The 19,446-nt window shown below is 35.5% G+C and overlaps 1 protein-coding gene across 5 annotated transcripts in view; it reads right to left on the minus strand.

Moving 5' to 3' along the window:
* The window catches only part of DENND4A (DENN domain containing 4A), a 134,969-nt gene that overhangs the window by 89,085 nt on the left and 26,438 nt on the right, over positions 1–19,446 (minus strand). For 4 of the 5 annotated variants that reach the window (XM_081227614.1, XM_081227615.1, XM_081227612.1 and 1 more), the window contains 2 exons: positions 12,338–12,670; positions 6,786–7,035 (listed from right to left, as the gene is read on the minus strand). In XM_081227614.1, coding sequence (XP_081083740.1) covers positions 6,786–7,035; positions 12,338–12,648 — 561 coding nt within the window. In that variant the 5' untranslated portion in view covers positions 12,649–12,670. Of the gene's footprint in view, positions 1–6,785; positions 7,036–12,337; positions 12,671–16,670; positions 16,777–19,446 lie in introns of all 5 variants that reach the window. The other variant, XM_081227613.1, reaches the window with a different exon arrangement.

The raw sequence follows: 19,446 nt of genomic DNA on the forward strand, positions 1-19,446 counted from the left end.
TTCCAAAAAATTACACAGGAAGGAACACTCCCAAACTCACTCTATGAGGTCACCATCACCCTGATACCAAAACCAGACAAAGATACTACAAAAAAAGAAAATTACAGACCAATATTACTGATGAATATAGATGCAAAAATCCTCAACAAAATACTAGCAAACAGAATCCAACAACACATTAAAAGGATCATACACCATGATCAAGTGGGATTTATCCCAGGGATGCAAGGACTCTTCAATTTATGGAAATCAATCAATGTGATACACCATATTAACAAACTGAAGAATAAAAACCATATGATCATCTCAGTAGATGCAGGAAAAGCTTTTGACAAAATTCAACACCCATTTATGATAAGAACTCTCCAGAAAGTGGGCATAGAGGGAACCTACCTCAACATAATAAAGGCCATATACGACAAACCCACAGCAAACATCATTCTCAATGGTGAAAAACTGAAAGCATTTCCTCTAAGATCAGTAACAAGACAAGGATGTGCACTCTCACCACTATTATTTAACATAGTTTTGGAAGTCCTAGTCAGAGAAGAAAAAGAAATAAAAGGAATATAAATTGGAAAAGCAGAAGTAAAACTGTCACTGTTTGCAGATGACATGATACTATACATAAAGAATCCTAAAGATGCCACCAGAAAATTACTAGAGCTAATCAATGAATTTGGTAAAGTTTCAGGATACAAAATTAATGCACAGAAATCTCTTGCATTCCTATACACTAAAGATGAAAAATCCGAAAGAGAAATTAAGGAAACACTCCTGTTTACCACTGCAACAAAAAGAATAAAATACCTAGGAATAAACCTACCTAAGGAGACAAAAGACCTGTATGCAGAAAATTATAAGACACTGATGAAAGGAATTAAAGATGATACCAACAGATGGAGAGATATACCATGTTCTTGGATTGGAAGAATCAATATTGTGAAAATGACTCTACTACCCAAAGCAATCTACAGATTCAATGGAATCCGTATCAAATTACCAATGGCATTTTTTACAGAACTAGAACAAAAAATCTTAAAATTTGTATAGAGACACAAAAGACCCCGAATAGCCAAAGCAGTCTTGAGGAAGAAAAATAGAGCTGGAGGAATCAGACTCCCTGACTTCAGACTATACTACAAAGCTACAGTCATCAAGACAATATGGTACTGGCACAGAAACAGAAACATACATTAATGGAACAAGATAGAAAGCCCAGAGATAAATCCATGCACCTATGGTCAACTAATCTACAACAAAGGAGGCAAGGATATATAATGGAGAAAAGACAGTCTCTTCAGTAAGTTGTGCTGGGAAAACTGGACAGCTACATGTAAAAGAATGAAATTAGAACACTCCCTAACACCATACACAAAAATAAACTCAAAATGGATTAGAGACCTAAATGTAAGACAGGACACTATAAAACTCTTAGAGGAAAACATAGGAAGAACACTCTTTGACATAAATCACAGCAAGGTTTTTTTTGATTCACCTCCTAGAGTAATGGAAATAAAAACAAAAATAAACAAATGGGACCTAATGAAACTTAAAAGCTTTTGCACAGCAAAGGAAACCATAAACAAGACGAAAAGACAACCCTCAGAATGGGAGAAAATATTTGCAAATGAATCAACGGACAAAGGATTAATCTCCAAAACATATAAACAGCTCATGCAGCTCAATATTAAAGAAAGAAACAGCCCCATCCAAAAATGGGCAGAAGACCTAAATAGACATTTCTCCAAAGAAGACATACAGATGGCCAAGAAGCACATCAAAAGCTGCTCAACATCACTAATTATTAGAGAAATGCAAATCAAAACTACAATGAGGTATCACCTCACACCAGTTAGAATGGGCATCATCAGAAAATCTACAAACAACAAATGCTGGAGAGCATGTGGAGAAAAGGGAACCCTCCTGCAGTGTTGGTGGGAATGTAAACTGATACAGCCACTATGGAGAACAGTATGGAGGTTCCCTAAAAAACTAAAAATAGAATTACCATATGATCCAGCAATCCCACTACTGGGCATATACCCAGAGAAAACCATAATTCAAAAAGACACATGCACTGCAATGTTCATTGAAGCACTATTTACAATAGCCCGGTCATGGAAGCAACCTAAATGCCCATCAACAGACAAATGGATAAAGAAGATGTGGCACATATATACAATGGAATATTACTTAGCCATAAAAAGGAACGAAATTGGGTCATTTGTTGAGACGTGGATGGATCTATAGACTGTCATACAGAGTGAAGTAAGTCAGAAAGAGAAAAACAAATATCATATATTAACGCATGTATGTGGAACCTAGAAAAATGGTACAGATGAACCGTTTGCAGGCCAGAAGTTGAGACACAGATGTAGAGAACAAACGTATGGACACCAAGGGGGGAAAGACGCGGAGGGTGGGGTGGGGATGGTGATGTGCTGAATTGGGCGAGTGGGATTGACATGTATTCACTGATGTGTATAAAATTGACGACTAATAGGAGCTTGCTGTATAAAAAAATAAAATTAAATTAAAGAATTTTAAAAAAAGAGTAAGAAAATAAACATTTAAGAGGTTTTTATTCCTATAATGTTTCTTAAGAGAACTGAGAGGAGCTTAAACGCTGGGCAAAAATAAAATAAAACAACTCTTCCTTGCTGTATGTCAATTATATCTCAATAAAACTGAAAAAAAGAAAAAAGAAAAGCTCATCCTCAGTCGTTAAATGCACATAAAAGGGACTGAATAAGCAGAGTTAACTAAGGATATGAAACATTTAATCTTCACAAAAAGCCTGTGAAATAAAATACTACTTTATCCTTGTTCCGTGCATGAGGAAACTGAGGCACATAGAGTCATAGAACTTGTCCAAGACATGCATCTGGAATGCAAATCCAGCAGTTTAGCTGGAGTCCATTCTGTTCACACTATGTTACACTGCCTCTTTATTCTTTCAGCAGAGAATTAATGCTCTCTGACAACACTGGGACCAATACTTCAGAGTAAGGAAAAATAGGAACTCGTGTCTGGTTTTGGTTTCAGTGAAACAAGTCTACCTTGAACACTTTGATTAATTAATAAGACCTCGAGATGGTTCTAATGACATTGTCAATTTCCTTTGAATCCAAAACCAACAAATCTACAAAATAAAGGAAAATTCACCAATGGGAAAAGGGCAAGTATCTGTGAGCCTGAACAGTCTTGCTAAAACACCAAACCAAATCTTGAAACAAGGTTAAGCTGGACATCAGATTATGGAAGAGTTCAAAAACCCTTCTTGTCATCACTATCAGTACCACATGAGGCTGTAAAACTTATTTGCTACCATGATCTTCTTCCTTCACCATAATCTCTCCACTGTCACATGTAATCATCAGATCAAAATGCAAGGATAGCATGAAAGAATAGGGCAGTTTGTATATGAATGGCTGTTGACAAGTAGGGGTCACATAGCTGCAAATAACTCTTTTAGGATACAACTGAGATACCGTCGGCATCCATTTTTCGAATTACCTATTTAGACATTTTAAACAAATACTGCTACTACCTTAAAACTGCAGATTTTTCTAAAAGAAAATTTGGAATTGAAAGATATTTATAGATAATAAACTAACACATATATAGTGTTTTCTTATATGTACTGGAACATGATTCTAAATTCATTTAACCATCACAATTACTTATAAGGTAGATGCTACTATCACTCTCATTTTACAATTGTGAAACTGAGGCACAGAGAAGTTATGTTACTTTCTCAAGGTCACAAAGCCAATAAGTGTCAGAGATAGGATTCATATCCAGACACTCCGGTTCCAGAGTCTGTGCTCTGAACCATTTGGCTATACTGATCTTAACCACTACACAATACAGATCTATTTTACTATCTTATTGAGGGGGTTAAAAACATTTTCAGACTCCTAAGATTTGTGTTGTATCCAGTCACGTATCAATACACTCCATTTCTTTTTCTTGCAGCTTTACCTGAAGCTTCCGGTATTTCTCTTCTCGCTAGCTTAAAAGAAGAGACAGCACATAAGAGCTCAATAAATGTAAATTATTTTAGGAAGGATGTCGTTCTAACTATGGTCATAACAGCTTTGCTTGTAATATAAAGAACTTAGAATCTAAATGTCTTACAATAGAAGATGGAATAAACTGTGGCACATCCACTTAATGTAGAAATATTTAGCCATTCAAAGCTGTTATATATGAAAAGATGTTAAACCTCCACAATAATCAAAGAAATGCAAATTAAAATTAGAATGATTTCTTATTAGATAGTCAATAATTAAAAAGGGATTGATAACAACCAGTGTTGGTGAGGTACAGGGCCTGGCAAAGGGCATTCTTTTTTTTTTTTTTTTTTTTTTTTTTCTTTTTGCGGTATGCGGGCCTCTCACTGCTGTGGCCTCTCCCGTTGCGGAGCACAGGCTCCGGACGCGCAGGCCCAGCGGCCATGGCTCACGGGCCCAGCCGCTCCGCGGCATATGGGATCCTCCCAGACCGGGGCACGAACCCGTATCCCCTGCATCGGCAGGCGGACTCTCAACCACTGCGCCACCAGGGAGGCCCCCAAAGGGCATTCTTATACAGTACGGTTGCTGGGAATATAAACTGTCACAACTTTTTCAGAGCAATCTGTCAACACTTCTCAAAATGTACACCATACCCATCAATTCTAGTTACAATTATTTATTCTTCCAGAAACACTCCAATAAATATACAAAGAAAAAGGCACAAAATTGATCAAAGAAACATTATTAGTAATGGGAAAAACTGGAAATAACTTGTATTCATCATTCTTCATTTGTATTTTCTGGAATACTATATAATCATTGAAAGAATTAAGAAGAGTTATATTAACTGATAAAGGTGGATAGTTAAAAAAAGCTTATATCAGAATATATTGAGATTTCCAATTTTTGAAAAATAAAGGATGAATTTATCCATATTACATATACTCCACATATGTGCACACAAAAGGGTCTGGAAGGATACAAGCCAAATTTTTAATTGTTAATCCTGGCAAAGGATCACAAAAGATGGAAGCAGGAACAAGAACTTTCACTCTTTACTTCCTAGATCCATGATTTGCTCCCCTCCCCGTCTCAATTTTTCTTTTGAGTACATATTTCTTTTTAAAATTTAAAACAGCAATTAAAAAAAAGAGATAATTACAATTACAGATCATGTATGGCCTTAAGGCTAGTGGAAGGACTCTGGTTTTTACTAAGAGTGAGATGGGAAGCCATTAAGGGTTGTAAACCAAAGAGAGATATGATCTAATTTGTTTTAAAAGCATCCCTCTTGCTGCTATGTGAAGAATAGGTTGTAGGAGGAAGTGGAAGCAGTGATCAGCTAAACCAGGGGTCTGGCAAACTACGGCTCGCGTTTGACCCAAGGTCTGTTTTTGTACAACTGAGCTAAGACTGGTAAAAAGGTTGTTTTTAAAACAAAGGATGAATTTGCGCAGAGCCTGTATATGACCTGCAAAAGCTAACTTATCGTTTAGCCCTTTATTCAAGTTTGCCTAACTCCTGAATTAGAAGACCACTGCAATAATCCAGTTAAGAGATGATTATGGCTTGGATCAGGGCTGCAGCACGTGGAGAAGCTGAGAAGTGTTCAAGTTCAAAATATGTTTTGAAATGAAAGTCAACAGAATTTACAGAAGAACTGAATGAGAGGTAGAAGATAAAGGTTAAGGATTACTCCAAGGATTTTTAGTCTGAGTAACTAGAAGAGTGGAATTTCCTTTTACTAGAGGAGGAAAATTATGGGGATAAGTAGATTTGGAGAGGGACACTAGGAGTTCAGTTTTGGACATGTTAAGTTTGAGATAACCTATTTGATAAGATATCTAAGAAGAGATAATGAATTAGAAAGATCCAGAGGGGGCACAGAAATTTAGAAGTCATCCACACATAGCCTGTATTTAAATGATTAGATCATCAACGAAGTGAGTTAAGATTTAAAGATAAATGGTCTGAGGACTGAACCCTGGGGCACTCTGTTGTGTAGCAGTTAGCGAATTGGGAAGAAATTAGCAAAGGCAGAAAGGGAATAACTGGTGAGGTAGGAGGAAAAAAGCCAGAGAGCACAGAGGATAGAGACTGCATCTTCTCTTCCTGCCACTGTTTCAAGAAGGGAGAAGTGATCATCTATGTCTAAATGTACTAAGAAATTAACATGAAGAGTTGATCACTGGATTCAGCAAGTGCAATCTTGGTGGAATGATGGAGACAAAAGCCTAACTGGAAAGAGTCAAAGTGAGGAAGGAGACAGAATACAGTCAACTCTTGAGACGTTTTAGTATAAAGAACAATCAAATGGGGGAACAGATGGGAGTGGGATATAAAGATCAAGAAGCTTTGTAAAGATGGGAGGTATTGTAACATGCTTTTGCATGCTGGAGGAAATAACCCACTAGAGAATGAAAAACTGATGATTCAAAAAAAAGTAGGGAGGATTGCTGAATCCATGTCTCAAATAGGTGAGTATACAGGATCTAGTGCACAAGTGGAGGGGTGACCCTTGGTGAGTGCATCACTTTTGCAGTAAGGGGGAAAAATTATTTAATTACACAAAAAAAGAAAGCTTTTTGCACAGCTCTTTTTGAAAGTACAACTAAATTACTTTCCTAAAAATAAAATATCTGACATCTTTAAAAAATCTATTTTTTAATTCAGTAATTGTGCTATGCTGTTTTCCAAAGATTTATTTTAAATTATGCTCTTTTCATCCGTGGCTAATTTTATCAGTGCAAAAGAGTCACTTACCATACTGTTATTGAGATTCTTGTCAACTTTGCAGAATGTGTGTGGTGGACTTTCTCCTTTACTGGGTATAATAATACATATGTCTGTAACAGCCAACGCATTCTGAGTCATGTTTTCAGAGGCTCTTCGGTAAGTGATATAAATTCTTTGTGATGAGGTACTGCCGCTAATATTTGCAGGGCGTCCGTAAGGAGTACTCTGGATAACTTCACACCCCTGTTTCAATCTTTCTTTCCAGTCATATAAAACCCTAAAAAATAAATAAAATAAATTAGTACACAATTACAAAGCACCTGCAAATATGAAAGGTAATATTGTCAGGAATCATAAACTGATCCTTAAATGTAGCAGATATTCCAATTGTACTGCCAAGTTTGAATGCACCATCCCATATAAAATTAAAGAATAACTGGGAACTTCTCTGGTGGCACAGTGGTTAAGACTCCGTGCCCCCAATTCAGGGGGCCCGGGTTCAATCCCTGGTCTGGGAACTAGATCCCACATGCATGCCGCAACTAAGAGTTTGCATGCCACAACTACAGAGCCAGTGAGCCGCAACTAAAGGAGCCCTCAAGCTGCAACTAAGGAGCCCAAGTGCCGCAACTAAGGAGCCTGCCTGCCACAACTAAGACCCAGAGCAACCAAATAAATAAATAAATAAATATTTTAAAAAATAAAAATAAATTAAATAAAAAATTAAAGAGTAACTGTTTTCCCTACCAAAAATTAATAATGTAAGGAAAATTTATATCAACCTCTGTTTATTGACATAAACCACAGAATAGCAATTTTGTGCAAAGGTACTTATTTTAGCATTCCATTTAACAGATAGATAGACAGACAGGTGTATCATGTATGTATGACAGATAGGTGTACATATGTCTCTAAAACCAAGCATCATCTTTGGAAAAAGCAACCTTGTATTTTGACCAAAGTTAAAATTTTACAAAAGGCTCCTTGCCATACAGTAGAGAACTTGCTTGCACACTTTTACCTCCAATACTTCCTTCAGCTTTAAGAGAGAGTTTTAAGGCTTTCAAAAGAGTAAATGACCTTAAGTCTACCTTTCATCAAAAGTACAAATGAAAGTTTCCCCCTTCTCCTTTATGGTAAAATCATAAGCTTTTCATAAAGGACAGGCCAGGCACCCATTCCTTAAGTTTTCTAAATACTGTTACTTAAAGTACTTGGGAAAACAAAGAAAACACCATGCTTGAATAATATTAGTTTATTCCCTCACAGAATTCACTAATTTGTACTTTAATGCTAAGTCTTTGGCGTTAGCAAAAAAAAAAAATAATAATAAAGCCCTATTATATTAAATGTTTCTTCATTTGCTATAAAAATTATTATAGAAGGTAATGTCCCCAACGTCAATCAGTATTCCCTTTTATAAAATCCCATTATACAAATAAAATTTAGTGTCAAAAATTGGTCATATTATTTCTTTCTAATATAATTTTTAATTTCCCTTTTGTCTCAGCTGTCAGCAAACTTAAAAATTTTTTTCTTTAAACGTTCTATTTTGAAAATTTAGAGTGAAATTTGATGCTTAATCATAGCAGCTATGTATATCCCAATGTTAGCCTAATTGCTTACTCCTCCTCCTCCTCTCGATCTTGCTTTTCTGTCTTGTTTTTTCTTAATCCTAAAAAATGGCATCGTCAAACTATTACATATAGAATGGATAAACAACAAAGTCCTACTGTATAGCACAGGGAACTATATTCAATATTGAGGTAAACCATAATGGAAAAGAATATAAAAAATGTATACATATGTATAACTAATCACCTTGCTGTAAAGCAGAAATTAACACAACATTGTAAATCAACTATACTTCAATTTTAAAAAATAAATAAGTAAAAAAATTTTTAAAGGCATTATAACAGAGAAGTTAGACATATCTGAATTCGAACTCCTACCACCTGGTACCAGCTGTATTATCTTAGGCAGTTACTTAACTTCTCTGAGCCTTATACTATTCAACTATAAAATTTAAAAATCTAACTCATAGGATCTTGGCAGAATTAGATGAGAGTGCTAGTAGGGTCTCCAAAATAATGTCTGGCACACAGATGTTCAACTGAAAACAAGAAAAGAAAAATACAACACACAGAACAACAAACCACTATTTACTACCTCAAATTCTTAAAAGATATGGAATATAAGTACATTTGATACATAAGCTACCTATTTTCTTTAATCAGGTACTGTGCTATTGTATATAATACTTATATCACTATTTTTGATTTTTATATTGTTGGGTAACTTTTCTTATCTATTTAAACTATAAGCTTAGTTTAAAGGCAATAATGATGTTATATCCTCCACAATGACAAATATATGAGAATAGCCATAAGAGTGGTTAATTTATTCATTCTAGTTCAAGTCCTTTCCTGTTGGTGAATCCTTTCTATGCCTGGAAAATTCCTCATCTCTAATTTAGGCAGCTCCAACATCCTAACAAGAATCTGCAACATTCCCTTCATTTTATTTGCAAACTAGAATTCTTTTTTTTTTTTTTTTTTTGCTGTACACGGGCCTCTCACTGTTGTGGCCTCTCCCGTTGCGGAGCACAGGCTCCGGATGCGCAGGTTCAATGGCCATGGCTCACGGGCCCAGCCGCTCCGCGGCATGTGGGATCTTCCCGGTCCGGGGCACGAACCCGTGTCCCCTGCATCGGCAGGCGGACTCTCAACCACTGCGCCACCAGGGAAGCCCTGCAAACTAGAATTCTGACAGTGATCAGTGATCATAGGAGCAACTTAACGTAATCTTTTAAAAATAAGATCTAATAGCTGGCTTATTTTCCCTAATATGTAAACTTCATATGAAGCAATATTATACCTGTTCTGAAACCCACTTAAAGTTACTGTAATTAATTCATGAATTAACACAATAAAGACTGAGTTTAATATAACTTTTATCAAACATTAAGTAATAGAATTTTAAAAGTAGAAGAATGTTCAGGAGCTCTTCCAATTCATCCTATCTCCCCTTAGGCATGAGTAAACATGGCTATTCACTTTTAGACTTAATATATTGGGAGATGGAACTTTTATAGCCCTTCTACTGATGTTAGTAGGGACATTGCTATCTTCCTTATTTTTAACGAGAATATTTTAAGTTAAGCCTATCCCCTTTTGCAACAGAGCCATGGAAACAAGAAAGTTAATCTTCATTCCCTATAAACCCTTCATCTATCGTGAAGACATTATTAGAGCTACTCCTAGCCTACCTTTGGCCTTTTTCTTTCAGTTTTTCAGGGAGAATCTTCTACATAAATAAATACATATGTATATATATATTTTTACATTTATATATTCCTCTTTTACATATATATTCCTCTTTTTTTAAAAAAACCCAAACATTGCAGAAATTGACAAGGTGATCCTAAAATTCATAGGAAAATTCAAGGGACCCAGAATAACCAAAACAATTTTGAAAAAGAACAAACTTGGAAGACTCACACTTCCTAATGTAAAAACTTACTACAAAGCCACAGTAACCAAAACTGTGTAGTACTAGATAGGAGAGATATACAGACAAATGGAATAGAATTGAGAGTCCAGAAATAAAGCCATACATTTATCACCAATTTTTGAAAATGGGGAAAGAATATTCTCATCAACAGATGGTGCTGGAAGTGGATATCCATATGCCAAAGAGTAAGGATGGAATCTTTCCTCAACATACACAAAAATTAACTCAAAATGGATCAAAGATCTAAATGTAAAGGCTGAAACTATAAAACTCTTAGACAAAAACTTAAATGTAAATCTTCGTAACTCTGGATTAGTTAAAGCCTTCTTAGATACAACACCAAAACACAAGCAACAAAAGAAAAAAATACATAAATCAGATTTCATCAAAATAAAAACTTTTCAGCTCCAAAGGATACCATAAAGAAAGTGAAAAGACAACCCACAGAATAAGAAAAAATATTTGTAAACCATTTATATGATAAGGAACTTACATGTAGAATATATAAAGAACTCCCAAAGCTGAACAATAAAAAGACAACCCAATTTAAAAATGGGTAAAGGATTCTGAATAGACATTTCTCCAAAGATATATAGATGGCTAATAAGCGCATGAAACGATGCTCAACATCATTAGCCATCAGGTGAATGCAAATCAAGACTACAGTTAGATACCATCTCATACCCACTAGGAGAGCTATAATCAAAATTATAATATAAAATGTTGGCCAGGACTGGCAGGAATTGGAACCTTCATACACTGCTGATGGGAATGCAGAGTGGTACGGCTACTTTGGAAGACAGACTGGCAGTTCCTCAAAAGGCTAAACACAGAATTACCATATGACCCAGCAATTCCACTCCTAAGTACATATACAAGAGAAGTGAAAACATATGTCTATACTAAAACTTGTACATTAACATTTCCAGTAGCATTACTCACAAGAGCCAAAAAGTAGAAACAACTCACATGTCCATCATCTGATGAATGGATAAATAAATTGTGGTAGACCCATAAGATGGAGTATCATTCAGCCATATAAAGGAATAAAGTACAGACACATACTACAACATGTATAAACCTTGAAAACATTATGCTAAGTGAAAGAAGCCAGCCACAAGGTAACCATATACAGTATGATTCTACTGATATAAAATGTCCAGAATTAGGCACATCCACAGAGACAGAAAGTAGACTGGTGATTGTCTACAGCTGAGGGGGTTAGGGAGAATTAGACAGAAACTATAATGAATACAGGATTGTTTATTTTGGGGGCATGATAAAATGTTATAAAATTTATTGTGGTGATGGTTTCACAACTCTATAAATATACTAAAAACAACTGAATTGTACAATTTAAATGGGTGAGTTGGATGGTATGAATTATAACTCAGTAAAGCTATTATATAAAAAGGGAGCCCCAAGTTCAACACAATATCCTAAATAAGGCACTAATTTACCCAAGATCCTTGTTTGATGCATACAGACTTAAGCACCCAACTATAATGATCATTATAACCGATCCTTAAAAGCCACCTTTTTCTCATACTTTAAAAATAATAAAAAATTTTATGAGTAGGATAATACATTAATTTCTGATACTTTCCTATAAATGTTTTTCAAATTATCTCCCCTATCTTTTTTTTAAGATTTTTTTGATGTGGACCATTTTTAAAGTCTTTATTGAATTTGTTACAATATTGCTTCTGTTTTATATTTTGGTTCTTTGGCCGCGAGGCATGTGGGATCTTAGCTCCCTGACCAGGGATCAAACCCGCACCCCCTGCAAAAGAAGGCGAAGTCTTAACCACTGGACCGCCAGGGAAGTCCATCCCCTATCTTTAATAGAAAGAAACTCAGACAAAAATGCTAGAACCTGTAGAAGGAAGAGACACTGAAAAGATATAAGGAACACAGGAAGAGAATACAGGATTCTGGATATAAACATGTCTATTTTTCTAAAGCTGCCATGTATCTATTAATAAACAAATTGAACAGTTAACTTCAAAATCTATAAGGTGTATTATTTGGATCAATAACAATAATTCTTTTTAAAAATTACTTACCCCAGATCTGTAAGTGGAGGCTTATCTCTTCCTCTTCTATAGCAAAGGAAAATCTGCGGCCCCACAAGACTTCCATTATTGAGATCAGCTGACAGTCCAGTTGGGGTAACATCAATACACGTGTAATCCCGTGGCACTTCCTCCCCAAGAGATTTAATAATAACTGAAACATCTGTGATAGGTTCTTTTGGTTTAGCTACTTTATGACAAGCATCATTGAAGTGAATTTCTTCTTCAAGAGGCTTTGAAACATCAGTTAATCCTGCTACAACAAAGTAGTCAGCAACACGAGGCCCCTTATCTTCAATCATCTTCCATTACAGAAGGTTACATCTGAAAGAAAAGTAAAAGATAGTATTCTCCTGTAATAAGTCAAATAAATATTCTCCTATAATAAGTCAAATAAATATAAGTGGTTTGTGTACAAATAAGAAAAACTAAAAAAAGTGCACTACCTCCCTGATTAAACACGCTAGTATTACACATTTCATTTTCATATGTTAAAAGTATGCTTTTTAAAAAAACAGGACTATATTTAGCATTATTTTTTGATTATAAAATTAATGCATAAATTTCCATTTTTGGCAATATGGAAGCCTAGATTACCTAAGTAGACAACAAAAAAACACACATTCTTTTAAATGCATAGACTAACTTGTAAAAATGTAAGGGGAAATTCCCAGGGCCCCAAAACAGTGAGGAAACCAAAATGCCAGAATGCAGTGTATAAGCTCATACTGGGTGGGAGAATTTGGCTGATCTCCTCAGTAATCAAGGGGCGTGTATTTTTAAAAGGTATTACAGGGACAGGAGACAATGCTTTGGGACCACATAAGATAGGGGATTAGAACTGAGACATCTGTATAAAAAGAAGAGCCTCAAAGAACTACATCCCCAGTTAAGGAGTGGATTTAAAAAATCCATCCACTGGTACAGGGAGATAACAAAGTTTGCCTCAATCTGAGCCCTACTTTGGGGGAAGTAAAAAGTCTCTTCTGAGAATGTATAACAATAGGCCTACTCACACTTGGATCTGAGGTTTGATCTTAAGCCATCTGCATGGTCCCAGGATGCTCCAAACTGAGATATTAATGATAACTGTGTTCCCAGGCTAGTGATAGCCCTGGGGAAGCAAATGCAAAAAAGTTCTAGAGGGTACCCTCAACACAGGTTTTCCACAGATAAAGCCCTGTTGAAGATGACCTCCTATTCTAAAATTATAAAACACACTAAGAAAAATCCACTCTGAATGAGTTTCAGAAGATACAAAAAACAGAAGAACTTCAAATAATAAAAGTAGGGCAGCGATTTTAACGGTAATGCATGCTTATAACAAATACAAAGAAAAAATACACAAAGTGGAATTCATCATGTATTTGCAAACACTTTAATAGCAAAATTTCCTTCAGTTGTCTAGTATCACTTAAACCTTATTTGTTTCTTGAACTAGGAGAAGACATTCCCACCCCCAGGCCCCACCACAGTACTGTCATTACTTATATAAGAATTATAGGAAAAAAAGTTTAACCTAAAACAGAAATTTCCAAACATGTGTCTCATGTTAGACTTAGTTCCAAAAAATTCAAAGAAAGGATTTTATGGACAAATATTGTACTGTATATTTATAATATATATAAAAAAATTAAAGCCTTGGAAATCTTTTGATAAAGGTACCTGATTAACTTCCCTTAATCCAGGATTTCCCCAGTCTATCTGAACAACAAACCCTATTTTCCCACTTAAAAACTAGAAAAAACCCACAGAACATACTTTAGAATATGCTATTTAAAGTAAACAGCCTTCTTTTGTAGACTATAAAATACCTGGAGGCAAAGAAATTCTTATGTAATATACTTGTTTATAATATAATTATCACCACTTTCATCATAATCCCAAAATTCATTTAATTTTCTATATGGCTAATGTCATGAGTTTTCAGAATTCATGCCACATTTTTTGGAATTTGTATCCATTGCTTAAATATACTCTATAAATATTCTCACTCTTTGCTTAGAAAACACACCTAAAAAAGGATCGAATGTTCCTACTAGTTTTATTTAGGTATATATGGCTCCTATGTAGCAATTCCCTTACACATAAGATTTCTGCACAAAACGAACGGCTTAAACTTTTCAGAAATCCCTACTGTCCCAGACTGACAGTAAAGGAAAGTAATAATAACCTGGTCTCCTGGAAAACTGTTAAACACTGATAGTCACTCTCAGCTGACGGCCTATTACAGGTGTTCTACAAAAAAACAGCTGACCATCTATCCATTTTTTTAAAGTAGGAAAACAAAGCACTTTTGTATTTAACTTATTTTCTTCATTAAATAGTGTTTGAAAATAACTCTTTAATGGCTGCACAGTATTTTAACGGACATAACATTATTGACCTACTTCCTTACTGTTGATCATTTATTACTCCTACTTATTTTGCTGATAGTTTTTAAATGCTAAGATGAATAACCTTGAACATAAACCTCTGGTTACAACTCTTATTTTTTTCAGGATAAATTTACTGAAGTAGAATTATTGGGTCAAAGCAACACATACACTTACAGCTTCTGTAAGTGTTTATTTGCTTTTATGTGTGCATAAATTTTAAATTATAAGCTCTTGATAGACACGAGTCTTAAAAATTACCTTAGTAGAGCACTTTCCTTTCATCATAATGAAGAGATTTAAATATTCTCCTTTTTCTTAGACTGTAACGTCATGTTATTTAAACTAAAGCGTATAGTTACTATTACATACAATAAAGTTTTATGTCTTGCTATGCAGAAAGAAGGGAAAGAGAATGGAAACAGTACTATGATGAAAACATACATATGTTTAATAGGTTCTTTTGAAAGCTACTACCTTAGCCATTGGAAATAAACAGCTATTATATGAATAAGCAGATATTTGGGAAAAAACTGTATGAAAATTGTTTTTGTTACATCTTCCTGGTTTACAAATTTTTATCATTTGATCTGATTTGCAGTTGAATATAGTAAATAACTACTAAAAGGGAACAAGTTAAAGTTCTTCATCAATACATGTAAGAGCAATCAATTTTAAAGTGGTGATAAAATATTCTTACTTTTATTGACAGAATAGTAAATTATATATTACTCCAGTTCCCTTGCCTTGTTGTTGTTATTGTTGTTTTCCATTTATTCATTCGGGTGTGGAGAGTGGTAAAGAAGGTAGGCAAAAATATCTGAAGGCACTCACTGGTGACAAAGCATATAATGTCAACAGCACAGCTGGCAACATCCCAGGTGACTTCTAGATCTAAATGCTCTTTAATTCTCTCAGAAAGAGTCTATAATACTGAAAATGCACCTCTACTTTTTATTTTAAATCAACTGTTTTTTTGGTTTTTTTTGCTGTACACGGGCCTCTCACTGTTGTGGCCTCTCCCGCTGTGGAGCACAGGCTCCGGACGCGCAGGCTCAGCGGCCATGGCTCACGGGCCCAGCCGCTCCGCGGCACGTGGGATCTTCCCGGACCGGGGCACGAACCCGCGCCCCCTGCATCGGCAGGCGGACTCTCAACCACTGCGCCACCAGGGAAGCCCAAATCAACTGTTTTTAAAGTAAGTTTGAGGTTTAGAAACTAGGGGGAAGACGTTGTTACAAATTACAAGGCAGAGAAAATACTGAAAATCTTTAACACAGAAATAAATAATGAATAGTATTTCCTAACAATTTCAAGAAACCAAGAGACTTCCATTGGAGTGTAAAATTTACAATCCTCATGGAAAATACTAAACATATATTAAGACAAAATGCCTTATGTTGGTAAGAGCCAACAAAAATTACTTGGAAAGAGCATTTGAGGAAAGCATTCGTAGTCATCATGTACAAAACTGGGACTTTTAGTGTAGTACATCAGAGCAAAAACCCTAGACAATTAGGAGGTAAATTTCCTTTCTTTTTCTTAGAAGGTAAATTTCCTTAAATTCGTTTTGGAAATGGGGGGGCCACACAAAACAAATATTTGATCCAACAGTTCTCGAAATAATCACGGTAGTATAAAACCCTGAAACAACTTTACTAAAGTTCAAGTAATAATACTACATGATTAATCAGTTATTGTCTTTTTAATTCCTCTTCGTTCAACATGATACAGATAACTTAAGGAGTTAGCTCATAAGATGTTTACAGACATCTTCTTAAAATTTCAGATACCTACTTGGCTAGTATTTCATTTCAAATTACATCTATTTTCTTTGAGATTAGAAAACAAAAAGGATGTGCTCTCTATTCCTAAAAGGTTCATGGGAGCGAAATTGAGAAATCATTACAAGAAAGCTCTTATCTATTCAGCAACTAAGGGAGACTGACCTGTTTTTCTCCCTTTCTATCTCTGCCCCATCAATTCAGATTCTTTTTTATTTCTTCTATCACTCCATTAGGTCAAGTAGTAAAGCATGTGCTACCTAGGCTAACTCTAAGGACAAGAAAAGGCAAGAGTGGAAATCAGGGATAACATTTTAAAGATATATGAAAAACAAATCTGAACATAAATTTTGCAAAATTATATACTATTACTGAAATGGTAAAAGGAGCAAAGTCTTTGAGACAGGGCCTAGTATAGTCATAAACTCAAGATTATACATGAAAACGGTTGATAACACAATGGACCAGTTCAACTCCCCCTCACTCCAGTTCACTTCAATAAATAAGCTAGAAGAAATTTTCTTTCTTTTAAAAAAAATGTAATTCCACAGTTAAAAACCTAACCTAGCTCATCTTTTCTTACATTATCAAAACTAAGCTAGAGACCTTCATTCCCATCTTTTTCTAAACTTCACCTTTCATTTTTCTTCCAACCAAGGTAATCTATCTACTGTCCTTCAAATACAGTTTTGCTCTTTCCCTTTGATGATACACTATTACCTTTTTCTAGACAATATATGTTCATCTTAGTTTTCAAAACAATTTAAATGTATGTGGATTTTCATTTAAACTTTGTGAACTGTACAGAACAGTAGAAGGAAAAAGAAATTCTATAATCCCATTCACAATAATAAATCTGGTTTATATTTAACAGTTTCCTAGTCTTCTTCTTCTTCTATATGCAGTTACAATATAAAATATAAATATTTTTATTTTATTTAAAAAGCATTAGTCTAAACTGTTATAATCTTCATAATTATACTAAATGACTGCATAATATTCCATCAAATAGAAATATACACTATAATCAGTACCCCATTTTTCCTCTCCCAGCTAGTACCCAAAGTATGGTAGGTAGGTGCTTAAAAAAATTTTAAGTGAATAAATAGTTCACTTTATAACCTTCCTCAAGTATATTATACTAAATGTAATGTCTTTTTTCTATAATTCAGAGTCAATTTTCTGAACCCCAATTACCTTAAATACTATAGTTTTTGAATGTAGGGTAAACACAGATAAACTAGATGATTTGAGTCTAACTAACCATCAGGGCTGTGGGCGAAATTAGAAATTTACTGAATAAGTAATTGATTCATTCATTCAATGAATTTTTCATAAATACTTTTTAAGATGACACACTATTCTAAGAGCCAGTGATGATACTGATGAAAGCTAGCCTCTGCCTTCAAAGAGTTTCTTGTTTAGTTTTATTTTTCCACATCTCTTTCTATTCCTTTATTCCACCCCTAGCCATCTTTTCTCCTACCACCCTTCCAGATCCCAAGTGCCTGCCTTCACCCTGCGCAAAGTTTTTCTTTTTTTAAAATAAATTGATTCATATTTTATTAATTTATTTTTCGCTGCATTGGGTCTTCGTTGCTGCATGCAGGCTTTCTCTAGTTGCGAAGAGTGGGGGCTACTCTTCATTGCGGTGTGGGCTTCTTATTGAGGTGGTTTCTCTTGTTGCAGAGCACGGGCTCTAGGTGTGCAGGCTTCAGCAGTTGTGGCATGTGGGCTCAGTAGTTGTGGCTCATGAGCTCTAGAGCGCAGGCTCAGTAGTTGTGGTGCACGGACTTAGTTGCTCCGCAGCATGTGGGATCTTCCCAGACCAGGGCTTGAACCCATGTCCCCTGCATTGACAGGCGGATTCTTAACCACTGTGCCACCAGGGAAGCCCCCAAAGTTTTTCTACCAGTTTCTCCTGAAAGCTCCATGCATAGAAGTGACTCCTACTTTGTTGTTCCTTTCCCCATCTCCTTGAAAACTGGCACTCCTTCAGCATCAGTATTCTATGGAGATTTTGAAAGGAAAGAAATCTTATTTGTGTATCATATTTAACAGTAGGTTTGCTTTCTTTTAAAAAAGGTTTAACCCATCCAAGCCAACTTGACTTTGTTTTTCTTTTTGCATATCGTATCTACTACAATATGCTCCTTGCTTTTTTTTCACTTGAATTGGGAACTGTTTTTTTTTTTTTTTAAGGTTTATTTATTTATTTATTTATTTATTTTTGGCTGCATCAGGTCTTAGTTGCAACACGCGGGATCTTCGCTGAGGCGTGCAGGATCTTTCGTTGTGGCGCACAGGCTCTTCATTGCAGCGTGCGGCCTTCTCTCTAGTTGTGGCGTGTGGGTTTTCTCTTCTCTAGTTGTGGCACGCAGGCTCCAGGATGCGTGGGCTCTGTAGTTGTGGCCCGTGGGTTCCAGAGTGTGTGGGTTCTGTAGTTTGCGGCATGCGGGCTCTCTAGTTGAGGCACGTGAGCTCAGTAGTTGTGGCACATGGACTTAGTTGCCCTGCAGCATGTGGGATCTTAGTTCACTGACCAGGGATCGAACCCGCATCCCCAGCATTGGAAGGTGGATTCTTTACTATTGGACCACCAGGGAAATCCCCCAACTTGACTTTTTAAAAGTAAGTTTTTAGTAACCCAAATTGATGGACTATGTGGGGCAAATTTCTTAAGCGAGGGGGCACTTATTTGTTTTCTAGTCTACTCTGGAACCACTTCCTCTCTCAATATCTATTCCCGAGCAAAAGCCAACAACAAAAAAATCAAAACACAGCTGTGTAATTTGAAGGTTCCTTTTTGAAAGATTAACAATTTATATTTAAAAAAATTAAGATAGGAATAATAGACCTTTAAAGGGGAAGAGATCTTTTCATTAGTGATAGTCTTATCCTTTATTTTATAGTCAAAGAAACTGAAGCACAGAAGATGGCT

Source organism: Mesoplodon bidens (assembly GCF_964165515.1).
Source record: "Mesoplodon bidens genome assembly, chromosome: 3".
Lineage (NCBI taxonomy): Eukaryota > Metazoa > Chordata > Mammalia > Artiodactyla > Ziphiidae > Mesoplodon > Mesoplodon bidens.